At 37.9% G+C, this 25,953-nt stretch overlaps 7 protein-coding genes across 10 annotated transcripts in view; 2 read left to right on the top strand and 5 right to left on the bottom strand.

Moving 5' to 3' along the window:
* Positions 1-25: 25 nt before the first annotated feature.
* LOC111334955 (disintegrin and metalloproteinase domain-containing protein 10) lies at positions 26-4,744 on the bottom strand. Its single transcript, XM_088759082.1, has 9 exons — positions 4,585-4,744; positions 4,179-4,311; positions 3,837-3,967; positions 3,325-3,548; positions 2,949-3,210; positions 2,191-2,513; positions 1,754-1,919; positions 1,192-1,354; positions 26-680 (listed from the first exon to the last, which is right to left on the bottom strand). Exons 1-9 carry the CDS (start codon positions 4,706-4,708, stop codon positions 551-553), a joined length of 1,656 nt encoding a protein of 551 aa, XP_088615208.1. The 5' UTR covers positions 4,709-4,744; the 3' UTR covers positions 26-550.
* A 48-nt stretch (positions 4,745-4,792) lies between these two features.
* LOC111326687 (uncharacterized) lies at positions 4,793-8,359 on the top strand. Of its 2 annotated transcripts, none has more exons than XM_088759086.1 (5): positions 4,793-5,042; positions 5,154-5,496; positions 5,971-6,036; positions 6,593-6,684; positions 7,319-8,359. In XM_088759086.1, exons 1-5 carry the CDS (start codon positions 4,957-4,959, stop codon positions 7,440-7,442), a joined length of 711 nt encoding a protein of 236 aa, XP_088615212.1. In that variant the 5' UTR covers positions 4,793-4,956; the 3' UTR covers positions 7,443-8,359. The 2 variants fall into 2 exon arrangements, with proteins under 2 accessions (XP_088615212.1, XP_022786515.2); XM_022930780.2 differs by having other exon boundaries at positions 4,794-5,042; positions 7,328-8,359.
* LOC111326540 (lipid transport auxiliary protein 1) lies at positions 6,723-12,250 on the bottom strand. 3 transcript variants are annotated; one of them, XM_022930669.2, is made up of 8 exons: positions 11,959-12,249; positions 11,158-11,259; positions 10,718-10,841; positions 9,906-9,965; positions 9,609-9,775; positions 9,242-9,300; positions 8,566-8,678; positions 7,725-7,864 (listed from the first exon to the last, which is right to left on the bottom strand). In XM_022930669.2, exons 1-7 carry the CDS (start codon positions 12,046-12,048, stop codon positions 8,585-8,587), a joined length of 696 nt encoding a protein of 231 aa, XP_022786404.1. In that variant the 5' UTR covers positions 12,049-12,249; the 3' UTR covers positions 7,725-7,864; positions 8,566-8,584. The 3 variants fall into 3 exon arrangements, 2 of the variants coding, with proteins under 2 accessions (XP_022786321.1, XP_022786404.1); XR_016000814.1 differs by having other exon boundaries at positions 7,726-7,864; positions 8,467-8,678; positions 11,959-12,250; XM_022930586.2 differs by lacking the exon at positions 8,566-8,678 and having other exon boundaries at positions 6,723-7,864; positions 11,959-12,242.
* A 34-nt stretch (positions 12,251-12,284) lies between these two features.
* LOC111326445 (DNA repair protein complementing XP-A cells) lies at positions 12,285-15,882 on the top strand. Its single transcript, XM_022930479.2, has 6 exons — positions 12,285-12,645; positions 13,009-13,114; positions 13,239-13,287; positions 14,408-14,521; positions 14,946-15,063; positions 15,149-15,882. Exons 1-6 carry the CDS (start codon positions 12,384-12,386, stop codon positions 15,301-15,303), a joined length of 804 nt encoding a protein of 267 aa, XP_022786214.1. The 5' UTR covers positions 12,285-12,383; the 3' UTR covers positions 15,304-15,882.
* LOC111326784 (phosphopantothenoylcysteine decarboxylase) lies at positions 15,311-17,927 on the bottom strand. Its single transcript, XM_022930891.2, has 6 exons — positions 17,763-17,927; positions 17,252-17,347; positions 16,526-16,564; positions 16,296-16,385; positions 16,048-16,216; positions 15,311-15,806 (listed from the first exon to the last, which is right to left on the bottom strand). Exons 1-6 carry the CDS (start codon positions 17,895-17,897, stop codon positions 15,736-15,738), a joined length of 600 nt encoding a protein of 199 aa, XP_022786626.1. The 5' UTR covers positions 17,898-17,927; the 3' UTR covers positions 15,311-15,735.
* Positions 17,928-19,968: 2,041 nt separating this feature from the next.
* Positions 19,969-21,173, bottom strand: LOC111337335 (ras-related protein Rab-10). Its single transcript, XM_022943648.2, has one exon. The coding sequence runs from the start codon at positions 20,873-20,875 to the stop codon at positions 20,228-20,230; it is 648 nt and encodes a 215-aa protein (XP_022799383.1). The 5' UTR covers positions 20,876-21,173; the 3' UTR covers positions 19,969-20,227.
* A 1,338-nt stretch (positions 21,174-22,511) lies between these two features.
* The window catches only part of LOC111338889 (uncharacterized), a 3,979-nt gene continuing 537 nt past the window's right edge, over positions 22,512-25,953 (bottom strand). Inside the window, exons 1-6 of the mRNA XM_022945477.2 lie at positions 25,913-25,953; positions 25,246-25,328; positions 24,447-24,647; positions 24,215-24,331; positions 23,883-23,984; positions 22,512-23,490 (exon numbers count right to left, since the gene is read on the bottom strand). The exon at positions 25,913-25,953 is cut by the window's right edge and continues 537 nt beyond it. Of these exons, the coding sequence (XP_022801212.2) occupies positions 22,852-23,490; positions 23,883-23,984; positions 24,215-24,331; positions 24,447-24,647; positions 25,246-25,328; positions 25,913-25,953 (1,183 nt within the window). The 3' untranslated portion in view covers positions 22,512-22,851. The remainder of the gene's footprint in view (positions 23,491-23,882; positions 23,985-24,214; positions 24,332-24,446; positions 24,648-25,245; positions 25,329-25,912) is intronic.

The raw sequence follows: 25,953 nt of genomic DNA, 5'->3' as shown, positions 1-25,953 counted from the left end.
AAAGGTACCTTTAAAAGAGCGAGACTTTGTTACGTCAAAGCCAAGTAGCCAGGTTACCAAGTGAGTTTCAAAATGGCGGCGTCCACCTTCGAATTGTAAGCAGATACTTTAGACAGTTTTTGAAAAGTAATGTTACTGCTATGAATCTTCGAACGCACACGATGTCATTTTTATATTCTTAGTGGCGGAGATGAAAAATGATTGAGTTTCTGGAGCGTACTTCTCCTATCATTAAAAAAAACTGTCCTTGCCGATTGCTCAATAATATTTGGCGCAAAAATTGGTGGTTGATAATCACTGGTGAATGGATAGCAATCATGATGAATTGGTGGTTGATAATCACTGGTGAATGGATAGCAATCATGATGAATTGGTGGTTGATAATCACTGGTGAATGGATAGCAATCATGATGAATTGGTGGTTGATAATCACTGGTGAATGGATAGCAATCATGATGAATGAGGTATTTTTCTCTTATTACCCTTGTCTAAAGTATGACTTGTAGCTTTGAGCAATTGTAATAAGAGTGAGAAGCTCATTTTTTTTAATCTAACCTAATATAATCAAAGGATATTTGCAAATAGAAACCATACTGCATTCTGTTTCGGCTTGACAAACGAGTCTTTGAGATGCTGAGATAAAAGTACAATCCTCCGCGCAACATTTCCCTGCCACGTTACTGAAACGTAAACAGCAGTTAACATAAAACTAAAAATCCGTGAACATCAGAGAAATTTTTGAAATTTTGTTGTATTTTAAGCTAAAAAGACAATCAGGCGTCAGAAAACCAAACCGTCGACAATGATGGTAATTACAATCGCGATTTTGTGGTTTTGTATGCGTGTACTGAACTTTTGAGGACTAACCTGTCAGCGTGAAATCAAGGTGTTCACGGTTTTCTGTGTTTCATAACTTGGGAAGATAGAATTCTGCTCTTCTCAGCTCTTTTCGTGGAAAATTCCGTTAGAGTAATTTTCACCTACTTTGAAAGTGTCACATCTGTATTTCAGACTTGCATGTTCGGCTCTTAAGGAGTTGCTACGATCCGTCTCAAATGAATTTTGGAAAATTTCCCTGCGTACCTCTGTTGCTCAGATTTTTGCACCCGTGGTTCGGAGCAGAGACACGAAAAGATTCGACATAATGACGTCATCCACAATTCGACACACTGGTAAACACGTGACACATACCTGCATTGTTTTCCCGGCTGGATCGTACATCCGGGTACTTTCATGGCGTCATTTCGCGCCACACAACACTTGTCGACTACGAGGCATTCCTCTGGACTTCCACAATCACAATCTTCATATTCTTCTACAATCTTATTACCACAGTATGACCCGTTATTATGAGCTGGTAAACAAAATATGACGAGTTGATTTCAATCAGGCCTGCCAGTTGCACGAAAATAAAAAAGCCGGGATTCACCCCTGCGGTGGTTTCCGCATCGACCAATTCGTTACAAATTGCGATCTCTTATCAAGTGAATCACGAAAGATGGGTTGCTGTCACTCATTACTACCACTTTGTGCCAGTACTTCACAGATTGCTTCTCCCCTCCCTCCATCCTTTGTCCCCCCCCTCCCCCCACAGTGGCAGGTGGTGTCAAAAGAAGATATCACAAAAGAAAGTATTTCAAGGGCTTTTTGGGCAAGGAAATGAATAGAGAACTGTAAGTTTAATCCAAGCATTTCAAGGTTTCAATTTTCAATTTGATCTCACGATGAGTTTTTCTTGACTTAAAATGCTCACCAATAAAACAAAGCGGTCCTCTTGCAGAGATAACAGAGGACACCTCCTGCTTGCTACAAGAGGAGAACAGGTAATTGTTGGGTTCATGTCCGTCGCTTGCTTTTGGATACATGATAAAGTTACCCGCTTGTCCTCCTGGGGAGCACTGGGCCGTAGCTGGATCATGCTGCGGACAGAAAAAAGAAAGACCAAACCAGGAATAAAGATTTACTGGTATTTCAAATAAAAATAGAGCCGCTTATCTTAGCGTGACAAACGTCTCACCTGCTGGTAGAGGAGAGACTGGATCGAGAGGTCCTTGTCCTGATGCAATTCCTTGCCAGGGTGATTACTCAACCTTCTAGGGGTTAAAATGCCCCTATCTACATGGTCTACTCAGGATCATAACTAATCCAAAAGCATCCTGGAAAATTCCTACAAATTTAATTCTTGTTTACCTCGGATCCAAAGCTGTGACCCAATTCGTGTGCTACTGTGATAACTGTGGCCTTCCTTGGTACTCGAGCTCCGTAGTTTAAAAGCGTTACTACTCCTGTATTAAAGTACATTGGTTCTTCTTTTCCTTCCAAGTAAGTCTCCGGGGAGCATATACCTCCAGGGTCCATCTGATCAGTGCTCGCAATCCACGCTAGGCCCAGAGCCCCGCTAGGAAAGTCTCTATAGGTGAAGAGTAAGGCTAAGCAGTAATCGTCATGATCAATCTCGCTCCATTTGGTAAGGTATGACAAGATACTGATATCGTCTGGGCTCGCTAAGGAACCTAAAACGGTCACAGATAGATTAATATCAGCCGAGCCGGTGCAAGATGAGGACCTGTGGTAATGATAGAGGGGAAATGAGAGATTTCAGACGACTACCCAGCCTGAAACAAAAACAAAAGTGGACAAGGGAAGACCGTCCGCCCCCAGTTTTATCACTTTTATCACTTTCCCTCCGGCAAACTTCCTTCATGGTTTCAACATGAATTGTTTTTCCTAAAATACATATAAAAGATGAAGGATTTGTGACAAGAAATGCAGCAAGAGCTCTGTTGTAGACAATTTACGAAGTTCTGAAAGAATCGGACTGTAGTTTTTTTTTTTTTTTTTTTGACCCCTTGAATACTTGCCACGTGATCGAAACTGTTTTAATAGTCGGGTATTAGAGTGGGGCAGTGTGGAACATTAAAGTAGATTTTTTTGAGTACTTTTACTACCTTCCGCTTGCGCCTCTTTAAACACAGTGACAGCCGCTATGACAAATCCAACGCCATCTCCAGGCCCACCATCTTGGTTGAAGTCTGTCCCCCTGAATATCTTATCAGCCATTGCCACGTGATACACCATCTCTGCGACTGTGACGCTTTCAGAACCTGAACCGACTTCTTTAAAGAATAAATGGTCTGCGGCAAGGTAAACAGTGCACGAGTTGAGATCAGAGCTGCTGGGGTTGCTGTGACGAACTCGTTTATTAGTAACCTGTTAATATAAAATGAATTTAAGGATAAAAAAGGTTATTACTCAATCATGAGCATAACTGATTCTCGAAATGTATTTCGATGCAATTTTTTCTTATCTATAAATCTATCTTACCTGGTTCTTTAATTTTTGAAGATCTTTAAAGTGAGCGATTTTCCTTTGAATTTTGGAGAAATTAAACTTGACACTTGTGGCGGGGAAGATTATTGAATGAAAAGATGTCTTCGATTGAGTATACCGTTCAATAGGCTCCAAGTGAAAAGTTTCGCCGAGTGTATAGAAACTTCCGTCAAATCGCCCATCTATCAAGTGGCCCATGACAAAGGAATTTGGATCTCCTAAATAGAAGAAAACAAACAAGCCCGAAAAACACCCTATAACTATGTAATACTTAATGTGAATCATTGCAAGTTATTTGATAATTAATTTTATCGACCTTAGAAACACCGATAGAAACCGACAGAAACAGCAATAATGCCAACTGGCAGCCCAGCAATTTTAGGTCTTCATTTTTGGTTTTAACAGTAACCTATTTAATTTTTACAATAACAAAAAGTATGATACTTTTTGCAAATACGTCACAAAATAAAGGGAATCTTGATAAACAGTATGCATTAAATTGTTACCTTTCACGGTTCCTGTGTAAGTCGTCCGTGGATCGTAATCACTTGTACTCTCTGAGCCCTGCGACAGGACTCGAAACGAGACATTTTTTGTGAATAATCTCCGATGCTGATAAAGCGACAACTGGAAATTTCTTTGGATGGAAATTCAAAGACAAAAATAAGCTTTTATTTTTCATGAGTAGCGAGTACTAAAGTTGATGGAAATATTCTAAGCTGTAACACCCGTGAGCAAGAATACAACTAATCAAATATTGATTTTCTTTCGACTGCAAAGTGAGCATTTCTGTTAGTTTATAAATTAGTGTAAGCTGTTACATTGTAAGTACTATATATGATATATACCTTTGAAAGGCCCAGAAGTTGATGCTGACGGCAGAATGTATCGAGGAATTTAACACCTCCGAGTGTTGTTTATGTACAGCAGTTGCATTGTAATCTATGGTCTCGTAATATCTGATGTTCTGAGCGAAGATCTCTGTAAAGGACGAGAAAAACTGAAGGTTCTTGTTTTTGTACACCGAAAACTTACAGCCTTGAACATTGTGTGAAAAATACGAATCAAATAGACTATTAAATTCTTCAGAGAAAGAAGACTGAAAGCCTGCTGAAAAAAAGTTGTGGCTTTCGATAAAAAGATTGAGGAAAGAGAACTTTTAAATGGTTTTTCGATGAGTTGTTGTGATGGATTGAGTACAAAGGCATTTTTCTAACAAGTTGTTTTCTTGGATTCATTTTCACAATCACATACCTTTGTGGTGATCATTTTGGGTTCCTGTCACTGAAGAAACTAACATTATTTTTAAAATCCAACTGGAAGCAATCCATTGTACGTTGTTATCGAACATGGCAAGTTTTGGTGGCGCAAAATGCATAGCATTTGATTTTTTCAACCGACCTGCTGCTGTTCGCTCAGGGAACCGGCAGGGGAGACTGGAGAGGAGGCCAGCGGTCAGGAAGCAGTAATAAGAATGGTTCCTAAGCAATATGGTGGACGGAAGTAGACATCTTTTCCCAGAGAACGAATCAGATATGAACAATTCATAAACCCAGTTACCCAGTTGGATGACTCAGTGAAATATGGTGTAGTAGTTACTGTATGTAGTTTTTACCACTAATACCCATGGCGGAGAAAAATGACTGGAGTATGTTATCGAAAAAGGAGCTGTTAGAAATGTTAGGAAGACAAGAAAAGCTTCTTGCTAACAGGTGAGTGAGCCTTCCAGTTCAATTTGTTTTTCTAGAAGTTGTAATGTATGGTGACAGATAGACGACCTAAATAGCTCATTGATCAACTTCTATTTGTACTTGCATTTACAGGGAGTTGTTACAAAGCCTTCCCGACAAAGGAATAAAGATAAGCAAGACAGTCAATCGACTTAGGGAGCTGATTGTTCAGAAGGAAAAGCTGGAAGACACGTTTACAAAGTTTGAGAAGTTGACTGTGTCACAGCTTGTTCAAAGAACAAGAATTGATTTGGTAGACACCACTATCGATAGTGACGATAATGATGAAATGTTGGTGGAGTCAGATCACCAAGACACTGCTGATGTACATCAAAAACTTAACAAGTACAAACATGAGAAAACAATGAATTCAGAGTCTCCAAGTGGGACATGGGATTATGAGTCAGCAGTAACTTCCCAAAATTATAAGTTAGAGGTAACACAAAGACTGTCTATTTCTTTGTTCTATTGGGAAAGTATGAGCAATTAACACAAGTTGGCAGGAGGTCTGCAAGGAGTCTAGCAATGACAATGAGCCACACCCCTGGCAAAGCTCTGCCAAATTCATCTTAAATCTTCCTGCAGGCAGAGAAATGTGATTGGCAGGGCTCATAACAAGGGTCTACAGGAAGGCTAAAGGATATGGAAGGAAAAGATCAGGAATGGTCTAATTACCCAGGGGCAGTGGTGTCATTGAGGCTCTGAATGAAACCAATCTAAATTTGTTTTGTGTATTAGAAAAACAACTTCAATTTTAGAAAAATGTTCAGGACAAAGGATAAGGAAACCAAGAGATTTTCTATGTATGACGCAATGTAAAATAATTGTTCCAAAAAATTTGGATTTTACTGCACTCTTCCTATTCCCAAAACATTTGCAGATATTTTACTTTAAATTTCTTTTTGTACAGAAATCAAAGCCAATTTCATTAGAAGAATCATTTAAACTTCTCCAAGAACAAGAGAAAAGACAAAAGGTGAGAATCACCCAAACAAGCACACCTGTTTCTGGCACTCATGACAACCTGGTTTCATTTGAACTTTGTCTTGAGTGTATCATGGCAATTTTATAGTAGCATGTCTTCATTCAGATTTCCAAATTAAATATTTCAGTCAACTAATCTAAGGTAAATACTAACCAATGGCTTTTTAAACAGGGTTGAAAAACCAAGTGCAAGTACAGTTTGTAACACAATGTTAGACTTTGGCTTGTGTAGTACAAAACTACTGATGTTCTCTCACAAATGCTGCAACCTGATTGACTATGTCATTGGCTCTCTATTTTGTACTTGACAGATCGCCTTACATAGTATGCTTGTAAACAAACACAAACGCAAACACAAAAACGTGAGATTGTCTTAGTTTGAAGGTTTTACACACCCAGCCCTCACCAACTATGGTGCAACAGAAATCACTAGCTTACAATCCAATTATTAAATAGAAGCCTTAAGCTAATAATCTTATTGCAAAATATTCTGAACTCTGAAATGAAAATTATTCTGCCACTACCCAGTAATATTTGCTTGATTGTAGGATCTTCAAGCTCAACAAGCAACATTGAAGCTAAGAGAAACAAGCCGTCAGGTTAAAACAGAGTACCCATCACAAGTTTTGAATCCTCTCCAGTATCCTTTATTACTGCTTCTTTCTATGCAAGTTAATATTTGATGGCAGAAATGTTTTTATTTTTAATTATGAACACAAATTAATCATTAGGAAGTGAAAAAGGATGTGAACAAAAAGTAGAGTCTGGATACTCAGAGGCTTCATAGCATGCTTGAGTTGAAAATACTGAAGAACAGGATGTTTGTGTTCCTTTTCAGATCATAGTCAAGACTGTTAAAGCATGTGTGAATCCAAGTTTTCACATTCAGGCTTAAAAAGCTACTTGTACTGGTAGTTGAATAGCATGTGAAACACTCTTTGAAAGGGATCTCGTTTATTACATGCTTTTTTACACAATGCCTTTCACATGCATTATTATGAACTCTTGATGTGAAGTACCGGTAAGTGCAGAAACTGTTTGAGGACTGTGCCTAGATTCTACCATTTCAAGGGCATGAGTACATACAGACAGGCATCTTGCTTTTTTTTAATTGGTCAATGAAGGCATTGGTCTTTCTTAACCTGGTCTTGAAGGCATTAATCTTGCCTCGATAGACAGAATACTGCTGAACTTAATTGTACTTGGATTGCTTCAGTTCAATACAAGATAACCATGATTTGTACATGTTAAATATCCTTAAAAGTCTTAACCATATGTTCAAGATATCGAGAAACAGTTCAGGAGGATCACTCTGGCGATGAAAGTGACTCTGAAGAATATGATGCAAGGCGCCTTGATATGGATAGTGATGATGACCACAGTGATGATGGTGGTTAAAATCCTTTGAATCCCAAAGATATCATGACCATTCTTTTGTGGGCCTCTCTTCCAAGAAGATCTCAAGCTTTAAGCTGAATTATGTACACACCTCAACCTTTGCTTTCTAAGATACTCCAAATATACACTAGAGTTATCTAAAAAGCATTTGGTGAAATTTTCTTTCCAGCACACAGGCATATGAGATTCTTAGGTCTTCAAATATAAATCCTGAAAAGTCAAATGGCTTCCAAATTTCTTAATATTACATGCTCACAGCACCACTTTGTGTCACATTCCCAGGATCAGTTTCTGTTTCTGGTATTGTTTTTACTTCTATACTTGGTTCCTCTATCTTTGTGCTTGATGGCGGCTTTCTTATTGGCTTTTTACTGTTTCCAGCAATTATAAGACTTCCAGGAACATTTACATAAAGACGTACCCTATAAAAATTCATGAAAATACAAGCTTACATCACAGTTGCATTGAATGAAATAACTTTTACAGATAGAAAAGCAGAGAAAGAGAAAGAAAGGAAAAACCTGAAACATTTAACCAAGGACAAGTTAAATAAATCTATTGTACTAATTACATTCATCAAAGTCGTATTATTTTATTTACTGAAGTTGGCAGCAATGTTTCTTTTGAGCCAAGTACTATGACAAACATACAAATATTATAGGTTTAGCATCAAAGTGATATTTATGTGGAGTGATGTTTTGTCAAGAATTATTTTATCTACTTTCAATTTATTTCCTAAATGACTTTATCATTTTAGTTTGTGGTATTGGTGAGTTAACTGTATGTCCTTGGTTGGATAACCCATGTTCATCTTATGAACTTCAAATGAAGGAAAAAAAAAAAAAAACTAGCTAGCTGTGTTATTTTATGTGTTATGCAAAAGAAAAATTAGGAAATAAAGATGGCAATTTGATGAGTTTTTGGCATGACAGTTTAAAAACACTTCTACATTTAGTAAGCACATTCAAGAAAGTAACTTGTAATTGTTATAAAAATATTAAAATATTGATAAAAATGACTCCACCTGCAAGTGAGAAGAAGCTGTAATATGGCTGTCAGAGGCAGTAAAAGGTAGTTGTAAAAGTTGCATGTGAAGGGGGAATTGATAAGACAATATACTAACGGAGAGGTTGATTGCAAGATCAGACAAATGCAGGTTTTCCTTTCTTGTTAAATTGTGAAACAGAAGGAGACACAAGTGTGTCTACATTGGGACACTGGTACTCATCTTTCACCCTAGGCACAAAAAACCAAGAAAAATCTTAAGAGGTTTAATAATTTTTTTTTTAATTTCATATCTTTCTTTGTTTTCATTTGTATTTCTCAATGCAAAATAATTATTACTTTGACTAAAATTTATGTTATGGAAAACCACTGTAGATATGGATGGGATTTGCCTAACTCATAGAAATTTAGGTATTACTTTGTAGTGTTAAATTTCTTTCTTTCAAATTAACATTTATTTTAGCTTTAAAACTCTTTACAGTTGCCAACTCACAATACCAAATCAGTTGATGAAACCAAAATTACCTAATTTTAATTGTATTTGCATTATTTATAACCAACACAAAATTCCGTAGAAAATTACTTGGAAGAGGTATGAGTTATGAGTGAAAAAGATGACTACCGGTAGTAAGAGAATACTGACAGAAAGGAGAGAAAACACAATTTTTACTTCTAGGGAGGGGATCCTTACAGTCCAGGGTGTGCAATTAAAAAACAGGCAGGTATTAGTCATTGTTAAAAGCACTTGCACATTATTGTGATATGTACTTTTCATTACATCTAGGATACCACACCTGTCCTTCAGTTGTTCAACAAGATAGGCAAACTTTCTGTACTGCAATGCACCAAATTCCTTAAAGAAAGAGGAATTGACATTTTACTTAATGTCCTGCTACCTGGTAAGTAGATCTAGTGTGATCCATGTGATGATACTTCCACTAATCATCAAACTTCGTGATATAAATAACTCATGATTTCTCATTGGGCAGCTCAAATGGAAATATGGAAAGAGTTTTAATTTAGTTTAATTTTTTTGTTGTCCCCCTTCCCCCTTTTGTTTTGTTTTGTTAGTTTTTTTTTTTTTTTTTGGCTTTGGAGCTAACAATCTTTAGGATTTATTTTTTTACCAAATGAAAATTCATTCAATGTAATGTTTGCTACCTTAGTTTCAAATCTTGCATGTTCATACATATCTGCAACTTCTCTAATTGTGTCATCACCACCACGTATTATATTGTACGGAGGCCCCTGTAAAGACTTGAGGTGGTCTCTGACTGACTGCTTCTTTTTACGGCTGTATTTGAAGTCAATTGTGCATAAAAGGTCATCTATGTAAAGAAAGGTATTGAGAGAAAATAACACTTCTTTTGAAAGTCAAAGCTGCTTGGTTATCTTTACGCTGGAAGTGACAAGGTATTAATAAGAAACGAACCAAGAAAATTGACGCAGGTAACAGACCTAGTTCTGTCATCTTGTCCATAGCCTTCATTCTGTACTTATAGCTTCTGGTGTATTGATCTGTTAGGAAAAAATGGCTGATAAGGAAGATGCAACATGTCACCCTTAAACACGAAGGCGCGCTACATAGGGAGGTCTTCCCTGGGAAGACCTAGGCTCATTTGTCACTCACCGTTGACGTGTGTGGGTCAAATTCAAATGCTGGTAGACGAACAAGAGGAGCTAATGAGATATCTATTGTTTACTTCTACCAGCATGGTGGCATGAGGTAACGTGCGAACCACCTACTTTGATATCAAATTTACTGCCACAAATAGAGACAGTTTCCATTGGAGAAAGGAAATACAAATCTAAAACATTCTTGTATTGTGATGAAGACATAAAACAATTTTGAGGAATGCGCCCGCTGTTCACTGCTTTGGAGTAGCTGTAGCTCAAGCTGACTTGACTCTAAGAGTTCTACATCACACAATGGTTGATTGACAAATGGTCCAGTGGGACCTAAGGCTCCTTTTATAGTGCACCTTTGTGTTTAAGCTTAACATTCCCTAAACAAACTTACTCTGTTCTTACAAGAAAGTATTAATCAGTACAAAGCTGGTGTATAATTTTCACATAGTTGTACTCATAAGTTCTGATTAAGAATATGTCTGACAGACACTTAACCTATGTGAGGGCCTGAAACTGGGGTTATGGTCCACTGACCCCATGCAGATTGATGGTTGCTGGTTACTGGTGGTAGAATTTTATAAAACTAAAAATAGCACTTACAGCCTGTAAGAAAATATCCACATAATATTCATAGTACGAACCTGAAGGAGAATCAAAGTTAGATGTACCATCTGCAGGTTTGTTGAATTGTTCTGATAACATCCTGGGTTCCATTCTTAACTGGGAAATTCTCTGTAAATGAGCTGTAATCTTTCTTCCTAATCTCTGAAGAAAAAATTTCAATTCTTGTTTGTTAATAAACCTCACCTGATAACAAAGCTGAGCCTGCAATCCAGTCCATTTACAAATATTTGCATGTAAATGTCACTAGTAATGAAGTAATATCTTTCATCTCCATATTTTCTCACATCCAAAGTAGATTCCATTTCATCTATAGACTACCTGTCCTGTCTTCCTTGAGTAACGAGGTGGTCTGATCATGCTTAACCTTTTGAAACATTATGCTTCCCTGTGTTTTGTTGGTTTTTAAGAGTAGTTATTAACCCATTTCAAAGACTTAGATCACTGTACTGTAGCTTACCTTAGGTGCATCACTCCCAACAGGGGAATGTGGTCCTCTTTTTGAAAGTAGCAACATCCTTAGTATTTGCCGCTTCACAATTATGACAATAAGTAGTCCAACCTGTAATAATATGAGTTTACAATAAAAAAAAAAAAAAAGATTACACACACTGCATGCCTTCTTGTAGACCAGGCTAGCCCAATACAATACCTTATTATTCAACTGTGCTTCGCAGAGTACAAATAATGGCCCAGATGACTACAAATATCATGCATTATTTGTACTCCAGAAAAGTCCACGAAATTCGCCCACACTAAAATAAAAATTTGGTGTGTTGGATATTAAATGTCTTATTAGATGTTTTGTTGTGTAGTATTGCTGAGTATTTTTACTCGCTATTTGTATTTTGACTCACCCATACGGCGAGTCAAAATACAACTCGTAAACATACTCAGCAATAATAAACAACAAAATTTGTAATCAATGGTGTGTATCAACATCATCCCAGACTCCCCTCTGCCTTATCAACTTAGAGCCTTCCTTAACGTTCCCTTGACTTATTTTGATGTTTACAAGAGAAAATCAGACACCGTTGAAATTGACACACAATCCGATTAGTACACAAAGAAAATGAAATAAGCGGCGTGAAATTAATCATAAAATAGCTTTTAAATTTCACCGTGGCTCGAATACAAAATATGACCTGTACAGTACGTTCCTTATGAGCCGATCAAGGTTTCCCTCAACCTTCCAAGAAAAAAGTTTTCTTCGCCAAGAAAGATCGACGGACACTGCCTGAAACATTTTTGATCAACATACCGATATGGTGAAGATAATAGTCATCACAAGCCCTACACCACCCAGGTTTTTCAGCAGTTTTGCGTCGTAACTGCTCACAGGATCCGCCATGTTCAATCTTCAGTCCACTCCTTCAACCTCCGTTCGACGAATCTCCGGGTTATTTGAAAAAAATTTGCACACAGTATCAACTACGAATAGCTAAAATTTTCATAATCAAAGCATCGCAATGGCTTCTGATTCACAGAACCAAATTTTAGCAAAATAAGAAAGAATAAGTCCTCCTTGCTTGCTTTAGCCCAAACGCCCGCGATGCTGTATGTTATGGTTAGCGGCCTATCGTGGCTTAGTGGTAGGTAGGTCATGTATGGGGATTGAAGATGACGAGATCCTGGTGAATCTTCACTTTAAAATATCAGGCTAAAATTTGTTGTAAATATCCCAGTATGGCAGAGAGGAAATTAACAGACGCACAAAAGGCTCGTATTGAGAGGAATCGGCAAAGAGCGTTAATGCTTCGCAATGCAAGGCTTTCCAATCGACCCTATCCAGAAATGAAATCGCGAGATGGCGATGCATCCACGGTCAACAGTAGCAGTGAGGTTTCTGCGACGATATCTCGTGTTGTTGATACAGGGGGTGGGTTTTTGTTAGACCCGGAGGAAGAAGAAAGCCAAGGAGAGAGAAAAAATCTTGTTAAAGAACCAGGTCAGTTTTTTTGTTTTCGAGGGGCGAGTAGCTAGTCAATAAGACTAGACGAAGAATCATAAAACCTTACGTAATGTATTCAAGTTCTCTGTTGTAGATATACCTATTCTCGTGTTTCAATTAATGTTGGTTTATTTTGAACTCCTATTTTTTTTTTAAACCAAATAGTGCTACTCGAGCGAAGTATTTTGCTCTTAACTACAGGTTCTTACTAACCACGCGGTGAAGGGGTGACGTGATGGGGAGGGGGGGGGGGGGTGAAAGTTTCATATCCCTCAGGACCCTATTAAGGTTTTTATTTCATAAACGTGTTTTCTGTGGTTTATACGTTATGTATGGTTTATTTTGATCCCATCAAAACAGCACCCATTCTCTATGGAGATCAGCTGCATTGCCTTGAATGCCAAAAAGAATTCCTGACTTCATACATCTACAAACATTTTGAGGTTTATGTCTGTGATAATTGTAGGTGAGTGGAGCCTTTTTTCATACTTTCAATTACTTCCTTAAAAATCCCTTTGAAGTATCTGTCGTGCAACATCAGTATCAAGTAGCATTTTAAATCATATCTTATTGATTGTTCTCATTTGCAGAGACCCTGATGAAAAACATTCATTAATAACAAAGACAGAAGCTAAGGAGGTGTGGATCTGTTTGATTGTCAACAAAATAAACAAAAGGATGTTTAAAGTATTTCTTCTGAAAACGTATATCTACACACACAAAATTTCGCATGTAGAATCATTTTAGGCCTTAAGAAATATGACCATGTCACGGAAGGCCTGAAATCTCTAAATTGGCTCAATGGGAATGATAGACTGCTTACAAAAGACTTATTAATGGTCCATAAGTGTATTCATGACCAGAAACCCAGCTACCTCACTGGAAAATTTATTCAGTGTTCAAAGATTCACGACAGAAACACTAGATACAGTGGTGAATTAGACCTCCCAATTTGCAGATTAAAAACAGGGCAACGATCATTTGCATTTCAGGGTGCAAAGCTGTATAATAACCTTCCAAACGAGATTAAGAAAACCTCTGATGTAAAAAAGTTTAAGGCTAAAGTTTATAATTATTTTTTAAATCTGTAATTTTTAATTTTAGCATATTATGATATATTCATGTAATTAGTTGTTAGCATTGACGGCGGAAGAGCCCTAGACAGGGAGCTGTTCAAATAAAGTTTGTATATATAGTATCAAATAATGTAATTTGACAGTTGTCAGTTCTGTAAATTGTGAGGGGGCACAGTGGCCACATGGTTAGTGTACTTGACTCTGGATCAAGTGGTCTGGGTTCAAGCCCTGGCTGGGGACATTGTGTTGTGTTCTTGGGCAGGACACTCTACTCTCACAGTGCCTCTCTTCACCCAGGAGAATTAAATTGGTACTAGCAAATTTAATGCTGGGGGTAACCCAGCAATGGACTAGCATTCTATCCAGAGGGAAGTAGTAATACTCCTAGTTGCTTCATACAACAGAAGCTGGGGTTAAGTGCCAGCCCAATAGGCTACTTGGCTTGTAAGAAGGCTTTACCTACCTTTACAGTGCTTTAAATGCTGTAACTTAAAATGGAATTCAAGTTGAGATGATATCAAGTTAGGTTGAATTTTAAAGATTTATAAATTACATTTTAAACAAAGGAAAGCTCATTAAATGTAACTGGTTTTAAATCATTTTAAACTAAATTTATTTTAAACTACCGGTACTACAAATACTTCATGGTTAATTGTGATTAATGTTTGAAACTCTGTTTTCAGCAATTTCTCTTAAAAGACTGTGACTTGGACAAGAGAGAACCACCTCTGAAATTCATTTTAAAAAAAAATCCACATCACTCCAGGGGAGAAATGAAACTCTACCTAAAATCACAGGTGGGTCATTTCCCCTTAATTGCCACCACCTCAGACATATAACCAAATATAGAAGTTATTCAAGGGCAGAATTTAGTTGAATATTGCTAAATATGGTGTCAAAAATGTATCCTGCCAACAGGCCCTCAGTAGTTGCAACACAGGATGCACCTTTCTCTGCCCTGCTGACAGAATGAGATGAGTTGGGTAGAGGTTAGCTGGGGGTCTCGCACTAATGGGGAGAGGTGCTGGACCCTTGCAAACCTCTTGCCAACTCACGTTGCTTAAAGCCTGTTATTTTCCAAGAGGCAAAGAAATGCTCATAACATAGCACTATTAATGAGGACTTGCTCAGAAATACAGCTAGTACCCAGAACTAATCTCTTCAAGAACCTCATCAGATAGGTTTTGTTGTTGGTGGTACTAAAATTCTACTGTATTGCAGATTGTTGAACGCTCATTAGGGGTGTGGGGAGGAGAGGATGGTCTTGAGGAAGCAAGACAGGGTAGAGCAGAGAAGAGGGAAGAACAAAAACAAAAAAAATTTGACAAGAAAGTTAAAGGTTTGCTCCACTTCATGTCTTTCAAATGTACAATCATTCTAAGTTTACCAACCAGTTACTAACTATTTTACATTCCACTCAACAGAACTTCGCCGAGCAGTGAGAACAAGCACATGGAAGAAAGATACTAATAGACATAAGCATGAATTTGAGGAGGAAGAAGAATATAATGAGGAAACTGATGAATGGACAAAAACATGCAAGACATGTGGTTATCAACTGACTTATGAAAAGATGTGAAACAAAGTGTAAAAAAGAAAGTATTTATTTTATCTCTGTACATGTAAATCTAATTTATTTCAGCTGTATTTCACTGTTAATAATGTGTTAGGTAATATCACAACATATACATTGCATTCCAAAAGGTCCAGAAGTAATAGCTGGACTACCAATGGTGAATGAATACTGTTACAGTATGTTAAATTCAGTACCCTTAGAGGTTGAGGGAATTGGGTTTGATCTATTAGTTGCAGAACATAATGTAGAAATTTACTTTAATCTCAAACAAATGCGATGTATTTAGTTGAACAGGAATTGCTAAAAATGCCAAAAATGTTAGTCAGTTAATTGTAATGCATAGTGTTTGTTTATATGGCTTAGAGTAATGTTTGAACTGGAACCTACAGAATTCTGGTTGATATTATATAAACTAAGAAAGGGAAGATTATGGTATCATTTCATCTTCTCCAAGTGATCTTTTACTATTGCTACAATACTTGTAACCTCAGCCATTGCCCCGATACCTAAAATATGAAAATAGAATGTGCAAATAAAATGACACAAAATGTATTTTTTGTGTATGATTTTCTAATACCAGTATTTGAGAAAAATTGTTGCTGAGTTACTGATAGATTGAGTCACTTGCTGACTACTACATAGAGACAAAAACAAAACAATAGAATAACTCTGGTTCAAGAAATGAATTTGTGTTAGACAAAAGAACAACATTAAGTGCATACTCAAAACATTCCAAAGCAATCTTACCGGTGTCCTTACAGGCCAGGGTCTTTTTAATTGGTGGAACATTCGTATATCCGAGGTTAATAAGCCGTTCAACCTGCTCTGAGGTGATTGGGTGTTCCCACATTAGCGTGTTCATTGCTGGGCAGAAGAGCAAAGGTTTCTTAAGATCCCATGCACGGACTGTGCAGGTCTGGAAACAAGGAAAATAATCTGTTGTCAGCAATGGCTAAGCCTGTTAAGTGACATGAAAGTGAAAGGTTTGAACTCACCAAGAGGTTGTCACACAAACCATTTGCCAACTTGGCCATAGTATTGGCATCAAGTGGTGCAATAATCATAATATCAGCCCAGCGTCGCAGCTACTGGAAAGTAATATGTAATCGACATGTTTCAGGAAAGTGTGTTGGAGATGAAAACTACAGCATTTTAATAACTATCCCAAACAAACTCAGTTGGATTCCTTTAACTTTTTCAGATGAAAAAACAATTAGTAAGTTACCTCAATATGCAGAACTGGGTCTTGCATTGTACTCCATGCCTAACAGTAAAAAAAATATCACCACTATCGCTAAAATCGCATAATCTTACTCAATCAAATTGTATTAATTTTTTGTATCATTTTCAACTACTGTGAAAAGGCTGGAGGCAAAAAATTAAGTGTTTTTGAAAAGGAAGTCACTGAGACAGGAATAAATTGGGGGAGCAGGGTTGGCGTAGTGGTGAGAGTACTCGCCTTCCACCAATGTGTCCCGGGTTCGATTCCCCTACCCAGCGTTGTAAGTGGATTGAGTTTGCTGGTTCTCTACTCTGCTCTGAGAGGTTTTTCTCCGGGTGCTCCGGTTTTCCCCTCTCCTCAAAACCATCATCATTTGAATTTATTTCATTTAGAGTTTATTTGCATTTACACACGACCTCACAAGCTGTTCAGCTTTAAACATTATCATGTCTAAATAAAGGTGTTATTATTATTAAATAAAGCATAGACACTTCATCAGAATATATTCTACTCTACCATTTGGGGCATGCAAGGGTTTTCTTTGCAAGATTTTCACAAATAAAGAAACCCCCCTCCCTTAGTTAGCTACCCCTATTGAAAACGATCTTTCCATGTGAGATACAACAAGTAGTTTCAACAGCTAATGCATCAAGTACCAAAATATATAAAATAGATACAAATAAAAACAACATTACAAAGTTGTGTCTAACAAAAATTAGTTTATCTTACCTCCCATTCGTCCTTATCACTAAAAACTTTAACAGGAATTTTGTCTCTATCAAAAAAGTGCATCGAGTGTTCTGTTGCAATAACTTGGATATTTGGCTTTTCATATGAAAAAATAAATGAAAAAAAAAAATAATCATTTTACTACAAACTGATGTCAGCTGTTCAATTAATTTGGTGTCATATAGACTTGGCCAAGCATGTGTGTTGTAGAGGGATCAAGAGAGTGGAAACTAAAACTCTATTTATATTATATTATAATATAAATGTAATGATAAGGTGACCTCGTGAGAATAAAATTCCCCAGATGTTATACATGCGCTAGAAATATTTCCATTTTTCCCGAAAGAAGGCATAGAATGATTGGGATCTTAGAGTATCATAGCTAATTGTCATCGCAGTGAATAATTTCACTCTCTGTCGTTGATAACGACAATAGCTTGATCGTGAACATGAGTGCACATCTCGAAAGACTTTGTTGCTTCGAGATTAAACAGATGTACCTCAACAGTACCTTTGGTTGTAAGCGATGCAGCTCGTCTACAAGTTTCGGTAACTTTATACTCGCTACGCTTCCGGTAACTCCTATTAAAACATTTTTCTCAAACTTGTTTCTCTTGTTTGGTGGAAGTCCATCGTCCTCTGCCATTTTGGATTCATGTTGTTTATGATTGCAACCGCTGATCAATGGCTGAGCGCTTGATTTGCCGCAAAGCAGGATGAGAGGAGTGGGTCGGGGAGAGTTTTTTGTTAGCAGTAGAAAGGAGGTGGGGGACTAAAAGGAAAAAACTAGTCTGCAACTCACGCAGAAGCGGCCTCTTTGTGAAGCGGCCGGCATTGCTTTTGAATGGGGCATTTATTTATTACTTATTACAGATTAACTCCACCAGAATACAAAAAAATAATAAATTTTGTAAGAAATAGACAACTTTTTTGAGAGACGTGTTTCGGCATGCTTATGCCATCTTCAATCAATGAGTAACAGAACGTGAGTAATTATGTAACAGACAAGTAGATGAATAAAATATTTACAGCATGATGTAAAAAAGCGGGTACTAATTACAACGTGACACCAAACATCAAAGGTGTGAACTAGTTCAGTTGAAGTTTGAAGTTTGAAGTTTATTTATTCATAAATACGTAGCAGTTAAAATACTGAATTGCGTATTTACTCACATAATACAGATAATAAAATTAAACTAATTTAGATATTAACTATTTAGTTATTAAAAAGCGTTCAATCGGCTAAAAGAAGGGAAAGCTAAAATGAGTTCGCTTTACGACATGAGGAAATAATAAAACTATTCTTAAAACGACTGGTTTTGAAGCGTTGTACATTAAAAGGTCGTGCACGCTCCTTTATCCTAGTAGAGAAGTGGCGACTAGTTTCGCCAATATATCGGGAATTACATCCCGCACAAGGAAATTGATAAACTACCATGGATTTTAGAGCATCAGGAGTACGATCTTTAACACTGAACATGTTTTTTGGCGAAACTAGTCGCCACTTTTCTACTAGGATGGAGCACACGGAAAGCGATAAAAACTCGCATATTTTTAAGCATTTCAACACATCTCCTTCTTGTAAGAACAAACACTCCCTTTCTTGCTTTAGTATTCTGGATTCTGCTAACAACTCAATTGCTTTAAAACTGATACGATGAATATATGAAGTTCATATATTTTGAACTGCGGTTATAGATACGTATGATGCACGATCTTCGCAGTAGAGAGCGCTATTTATGCAATAGCGAAAATCAGACCTGAAAAAAAAATTTTAAACTTGATTTAAAACTCAAAGAAACTTTTTATATAAACATCGTGGAGGCGCGGTGGCCTCGTGGTTCGAGTCCCGGCCGGAACATTGTGTTGTGTTCTTAGGCAAGATACTTTACTCTCACAGTGCATCTCTTCACCCAGGTGTATAAATGGGTACCGGCAATTTAATGCTGGGGGTAACCCTGCGATGAACTGGCATCCCATCCAGGGGGGAGTAGAAATACTCCTAGTCGCTTCATGCTACAGAAACCGGAGTTCGGCACCGGCCTAATGGGCCACTAGGCTCCTAAACAGACTTTACCTTTACCTTTGTATTACATCATACTGTAAATATTTTATTCATCTATTTGTCTGTTATATAATTACTCACGTTCTGTTACTCATTGATTGAAGATGGCATAAGCATGCCGAAACATGTCTCACAAAAAAGTTGTCTATTTCTTACAATATTTATCATCCTTGCTACCACCACGACCTTATGGAAATAATAAATTACAATTAAAATTACTCGAGCGTTAGCCCTTCGTCGTTACGGTGGCCAATTTACCATTTCAACTTTGTCGATATATCCAAATTATTTCGTTACTCCCACCGACGCAGCCCCAAACAGTTTCTTTCGAAACTATCAGCCTTTATTCATATGCCAGTCTATGCATGGGAAGTTAAAGTCACCCACAAGGTAACGGGTATCATACAGGGTAGCTACCTCTATACCCTGTATGATTGTTCAGAATGACAACACGGCTAACTCTAGCTGTTAGATTTACGTGCCACGATTTCAACGGCAAATCCTCTGAATTTAGTCAAATATTCACGCACTCTCCAACAGTTCTTCAGTAACCCTACCTACACCTCCTTGGAAGTGACATTATCCGTTCGTGAATTTCCTAAAATCAATTTTGGTTGTTGTTGCCACGAAAACAAAAGTTGAAAAGAGGACAAACAGTTGCTGTTATTCTTTATTGCAGTTTAATCTTCTGATTATGCACTAAATTTGAACAAAAGATATTTAAATATTTATTGAGTACCTGCATCGAAAGAGAATGTAAATAATTCCCTATGAAGGGACAACAGTTAGCGTGATCTTTCGCCACTGCAATGAAACTGAAATGAATTATTCCTTGTCACAAGCTACAGAAACCTAAATAAAGAAAATGATTTCTTTTTTTCAGTTTTATGCCGGACTGAGAGAAAAAAAAATTAACAGCAATTTTTCTCTTTTTTCCTCACAAAGCGACTCTTTTTCTTTATGTCAACTACCGATCCGTTTGTAACCTTGTCTTGTTCTTTTGTACTCCATTCTGGTTGAAATTTATAAAGGATTTCCTTTGCGACACATTCAAAAGCTTCGTCGATGTTTTCATTTTCCTTAGCGCTTGTTTCGAAGAAAGTCATATCGTACTCGTCAGCTAGCTGTTCCCCTTCTTCGCGTTTGACAGCTCTTGGAGGCTGAAGGTCGCATTTGTTTCCTATCAATAGTTTAATGACATCTTCTTTCGCATGTTCGTCAATTTTCCGAAGCCATTTTGCAATGTTTTCAAACGAACGTCTGCGACTAATATCGTAAATAAGCATTATTCCAGCCGCGGTCCTATAATACGACACACTGATGGCATGAAATCGCTCCTGGCCTGCGGTATCCCAGATCTGCAGACGAATTTTTTTTCCTTGCACGTCAATAGTACGTAACTTGAAATCGATTCCAATAGTAGAGATGTAAGTATGATTGAACATATCGTCCGAAAACCTCCACATTAAACTTGTCTTTCCAACACCAGCATCTCCAAGGAGCAAAACCTTGAACATGTGGTCGCAGGGTTCTTGATTTGAATTCTTTTTATATGCCATTTCGAGCTCTTACAACACAGAACGTATGTAAGCAATTTTTTTTTTCTTTTCTATACTTTCTTTATACATGTGCAGGTGGCACACGCTTTTAAGCCTTGGAATCGCTGTCATTGGCTAAAAATTACAAATGTCTGAATAGATTGTCTTCATTTGTTACAAAAGTCACGCACGATGTAACTTGAGGTAATGTAAAGAGAATTAACAAACGCAAGATTAAATAATTTTGGACGTAAATAAGACACTTTTGTTAAATTGGTTATTCTTTTAACATCGATCCATTTAACAACAACAAACATATGAAACATATGTGTGAACTGCGGTTATGAGATGTATATGAGAACGATCCTTTACTGCGAAGGATCGTTCTCATATACATCGATCCATTTGTTTGCATTAACACATTTGCATTTTTATCTCATAAAAGACTTCGAGAGAAAAACTAAGTGAACTCCTTTGAAAAATCGTTTTGCAAAGTTTTAAGGTGCCATAAGCCATCAGACTACGCCAAAACAGAAAACATCTGGAATGGAATGGGCATTTCGAATTCGGTTCTTTGGTTACACTTTGTGCCTATATTAACATTCTCTGTTTTGCGCCGATAATAAACTACCCTGCGAGCAGAGCCTTTTCTTCTTCTTTTCTTCTTTTTAACCCTCCAAGGGAAAAGGCTCTGCCGACATCCTGTTGTTGCTTTGAAATGTCGAAAGCCCAAAACTCCGGGCTAGTCAAGCCGGTTTTGCTTCCAGTCAAACCGGTTTTGGTGCGCAATCCTTTGTTGTCCTGTACACAGATGACCAAATCTGCGCCCACAACAGTTCAAGGGGGCCTGGAAAAGGATCAGTTTCTAGGCAACCGCCGCGCATGTTCAAACGAGCAACAACAGGATGTCGGCAGAGCCTTTTTCCCTTTTCGATTCGAGGACGGGTTAAAAAGGCTCTGCTCTCAGGGTAGTAATAAACAAACGGAAATGAATGAATATATGGAATTTTGCAGCCTCGTTCTCAAGTTTCAAAGAAAGACCCTGGAAATGAATAATGTTACTCTTCTCGTCCACTGTTTCCAGGTAGGCTTTTATAGATTATGCTAGTAAAAGTAGCATATTATGCTAGTACGATTGCATTTTTTAGCGAAATTATGCTAAAAAATTATGCTCTTTTTCCAAATTATGCCCCTGCTTTTAAAACATGCTCTTTGAAAAAAGAGCAAATAAGTCCAAAAAATACATTTTTTAATTAGAAGCCGTTGGTCTACAGGAAAAAAACGCAACAAATCCACAATTAAATTAAAAAAAAATGTGGTTCATGTTAACATGCACACCAACATGACGTACAATGTGACTTCCGGTTACGGTGCACTCCAGACCCAGGACTCAGACCGTTTCAGACGCCGCTCAGTGATTCACAGTGAACTACAAATGCTACTACTTGAACTAAAACTTAACACATCGAATAACGTCACCAAGTGCTTGGGAGTAGAGATGAACAATGATCGAATTGTAGCATCAAAAATGATCCGATAATTATGAAAATATGCGAATTATGCTAGCATAATCTATAAAGGCCTATTTCCGGGTCGAAATTAGAATTAGTCCACACTAAACAAAACGAGCCATCATATTTATGTTAATTTTTTTAAATTTATTTATTACTTAGTTTTAATTCAGTAACACACAAATATAATACTTTTCATTTTCCTTAAATGGAAACACACACTTCTCAAAGGCTGTTCTTTCTTGGCTGCAACTGTCATTTATCTTACACTTAAAATGGAGATCATGACTTGCTTCTGACGAGATAATCATTTCGAGAAAGCTCCTTTGAGGATCGTGACGTTACATCCCAGTAGTATTATGCTATTTTCGCGGACAAAAATGATAAATACAATAATTACACGTCTCCAAAAAGCATTCCTTGTAACTAGAAATAGAAACATCGTAGGAGTCAGTTGTAAGGAATGTTACAAAGATGTAATCAGTCTTACAGAACGATTCTGCCTTCACCTTTACGAGGACTTCCTGATTTTTCGCCTCTTTTAGCCGCCATCTTTGCATCTTTCTCTTGTAAATCACGTTCCTTGTCATCAACCTCCTTTCCATCGTTTTTGTGGCTATTGTTAGGTTCACCAACCTTGCTTTCTGTTTTCTTCTTATCTTGGACAGAAATGTTTTTCTTATGCGTCTTCTTGACCTCGCCGTTTCGCTCTTTTTCCCCTTCTTTCCCGGTCTCTTTTGACTCTTTTGGGTTTGTTTTCTCTTCGTTTTCGGGGGGACTTTTCTTAGATTCAGTGTTTTCGACCGTCTCTGTTTCATCACTGTCACCTTCTTCGTTTTTTTTGTCCTCATCCTCGTCATCATCTTCGTCGTCATCCTCTTCGTCTTCCGATGACTCAAGGTCGGCTTTATCCGGAACGTAGTCGGGATCTTCATCGGAAATGTAATCCTCACTGACGTGTATAAGCTCCACTATCGAGGTATTGTCCTCGTCTTCTCTGTCGTACCTTCGCTTCCGCTCGGGTGAAACCGGAAAGGGTTGTGAAGCATCGATGATTCGCGAATATTCTGCTTTAGGTTTGTAGCGAGTGGATCTTGTTGGGTTTTTCCTTCGTCCAAGCCGCTCCTGTCGGGCAAGAGAAAGAAAAGATTTTTGCGCAATTCAAAAATGCTTTACCACGATGAGAAATCGATCGAGATTCTCTTCCTCCTAAATTGAACGAGTTAAAAAGGAACCACTTAAACTTCAATGAATCATTTTGATCCATGTGGTGCAATCAATAGATTGGTATCTTACCGTTACTTCCAATTCTGATGCATAAATATGATACGTTTAATTAATTTTATTCCAACTGAATATCTCTGATATGGTGGATAAACACATTTGGCTCAAAAGCCTTGGACAACTATAGCAATTGGTCTTCGGGCTAAGAGATTTAAAGGCGTTCTGCAAGGTACTGTTAGGGCTTTAACAATAATTTTTCTCCTGAAGGAGAACAACAATAATGAAAGACAAACCTTCCCTTCCCCTCCTCCGAGGAATGATGGCAAGAAAAAAAACGTTTTCCGTTTTGTAGCATTCCAGACGTCCCAGAGGGCTCTGACCATTCTTTCCATTACCTATCATTGGCAAGGATGGGATATCGTACGAGAGAATTTATTTTTAAAATCGACAAATGACTAATAACTAAACGAAAATCACAATCACCACATTTAATTTTGTGTTGGCAAGCCGTTGAATTTACTCGGTCCATTCTCGAAAGCGAAGAATTTAACCTGAAATTTTTAATTTCCTCATCACTCGATTGAAATTATGAATGTATTTATACGGAAGAGATTTGTTCCTTTACCGTAACCTTCTGCAGCAAGATTTGAGGGATGCCCCATGACCACGTGGCCACAGCTTTGGCGCTATCAATCGCAGCCACAGTGACTCGACCTGGAACCGAGGCTGCCCGCATTATTACCTATGGGATGCAAACAAGATTCCAGGTAATAAGACAAACGGCGGAGAGCACAGCTTAGAAACGAGTCGAGTTCTGTCTGCATTGCGCCTTATCAAACAAGTATTCATTTCCTTGCCTTTTCCCCCTCACTCTTGATCACATTAACGATCTCCCGGATTCGGTCGACTTTGCTTTGACAAACCGGAGATTCAGCAGCTCCCTCTTCTATACACTTCTCTTTGGGTGGGACGAAGTACTCAATTGCTGCTTCTGTAACAGTGAGTAACACTTCCGCAATATCTGACTGCTCCAATTTCTTAGCACCGATTGCTATAACCTGTCAGAGGGAAAAAAAAAGACATAAGCTATACGGTTTTACCCGGGGATGGGGGAGGGTGGGGGGTAGCGTCTTGTATTTAATCCTCTTTCCTGTCAAAACAAAAATGAAAATATCCGGGCTGGAAACGTCCCAGAATACCCCTAAAATCAAGATGCCATTTTAAACCTTGTCATAAAAATCCTGCCTTGACCCCGCTCCATAACCTTGATAGTCCACAGTTGCAATAAGTTGTCAAGTTGACATGCCAACACTTGAGAGCGCGTGCGGCCCAGGGAGACCTTATGACAGAGATCAACTCGCGATGAGAAGTTATTTAGCATGATGATAGAACGGTAAATTACATTAGAAAACAGCAAGTGTTTGATTCATAACGATGTCACCCTCAGCCTGACTCCTGTTCGAAGGTTTGCCAACCATGCACAAATGGCAAAATAACCCATTGTTGAAGGTGTAATGATGACTTTTCTTAACTCGCAATTACGACCGTTTCGAACCAAGTTAAGCACAAAATATCTGCATCTTCATCGCATATCGTATTGTCCATATGACGTCCTGACTCAATAGTGATATTTTCCCAGAGAAGCCTTTTACTTACTTGTTCTGTGTTGTCCTTTATGATAGGCCATTTGTTCTCCAGGAATGTCAGTCCATCACAGGCCATTGAATCAGCTTGGAAAACTGTTGGATATGTGTTAATTATTAACGCTCCACACCCCTAAAATTGGTATGCATATTCTCCACTCTGTTCTACACATTTCTTAAGGTGCTGACAAGGAGAATTTTTTCAACAATCTAGAGCTTCTTTAGTTGGTGATCAACTTCTTTTCTCTTGTGACCTTAATATTTGATCCTGTTCGCGGGGAGGCGGGTTGCGTGACGCGTGACGAGTCTAAGAACAGCTGCGAAGGAGACTAAGGCGATACTGGAGAAATTATATGCTAATCACTCTCAGGCTTTTACGCCTTACTTTGTTTCAAAGTCACACATTTGACTCATTAGGGGAGAGTGCTCAATTTGAACTCTCGGTGGGAACATGGTTATTATTTAATTTTCGAAGGCTAACAAAATATTGTTAATCGTAGAATCAAAAAAAAGGGCTCAGACAAGAAAGGTCCTAAATTGAAAATCTAAATAACCTAAACATAAAACAGATGAACTCTTCATTGTTCAATTGCACACGCCCTCATTAACAAAGCCCTACGATTCTACCAGCGGTCTTGGACGACCTTGAGTAGTTCCAGAAACCCATCCGACTAACTTACCTTTTTCTTCGAAACCCTCTTTCACTTTCCCCATCACTCCA

Source organism: Stylophora pistillata, chromosome 4 (genome assembly GCF_964205215.1).
Source record: "Stylophora pistillata chromosome 4, jaStyPist1.2, whole genome shotgun sequence".
In the NCBI taxonomy this organism is placed as follows: domain Eukaryota; kingdom Metazoa; phylum Cnidaria; class Anthozoa; order Scleractinia; family Pocilloporidae; genus Stylophora; species Stylophora pistillata.
Note: the sequence above shows the minus strand (reverse complement) of the source record. Positions and strands in the feature narration are given on the sequence as shown.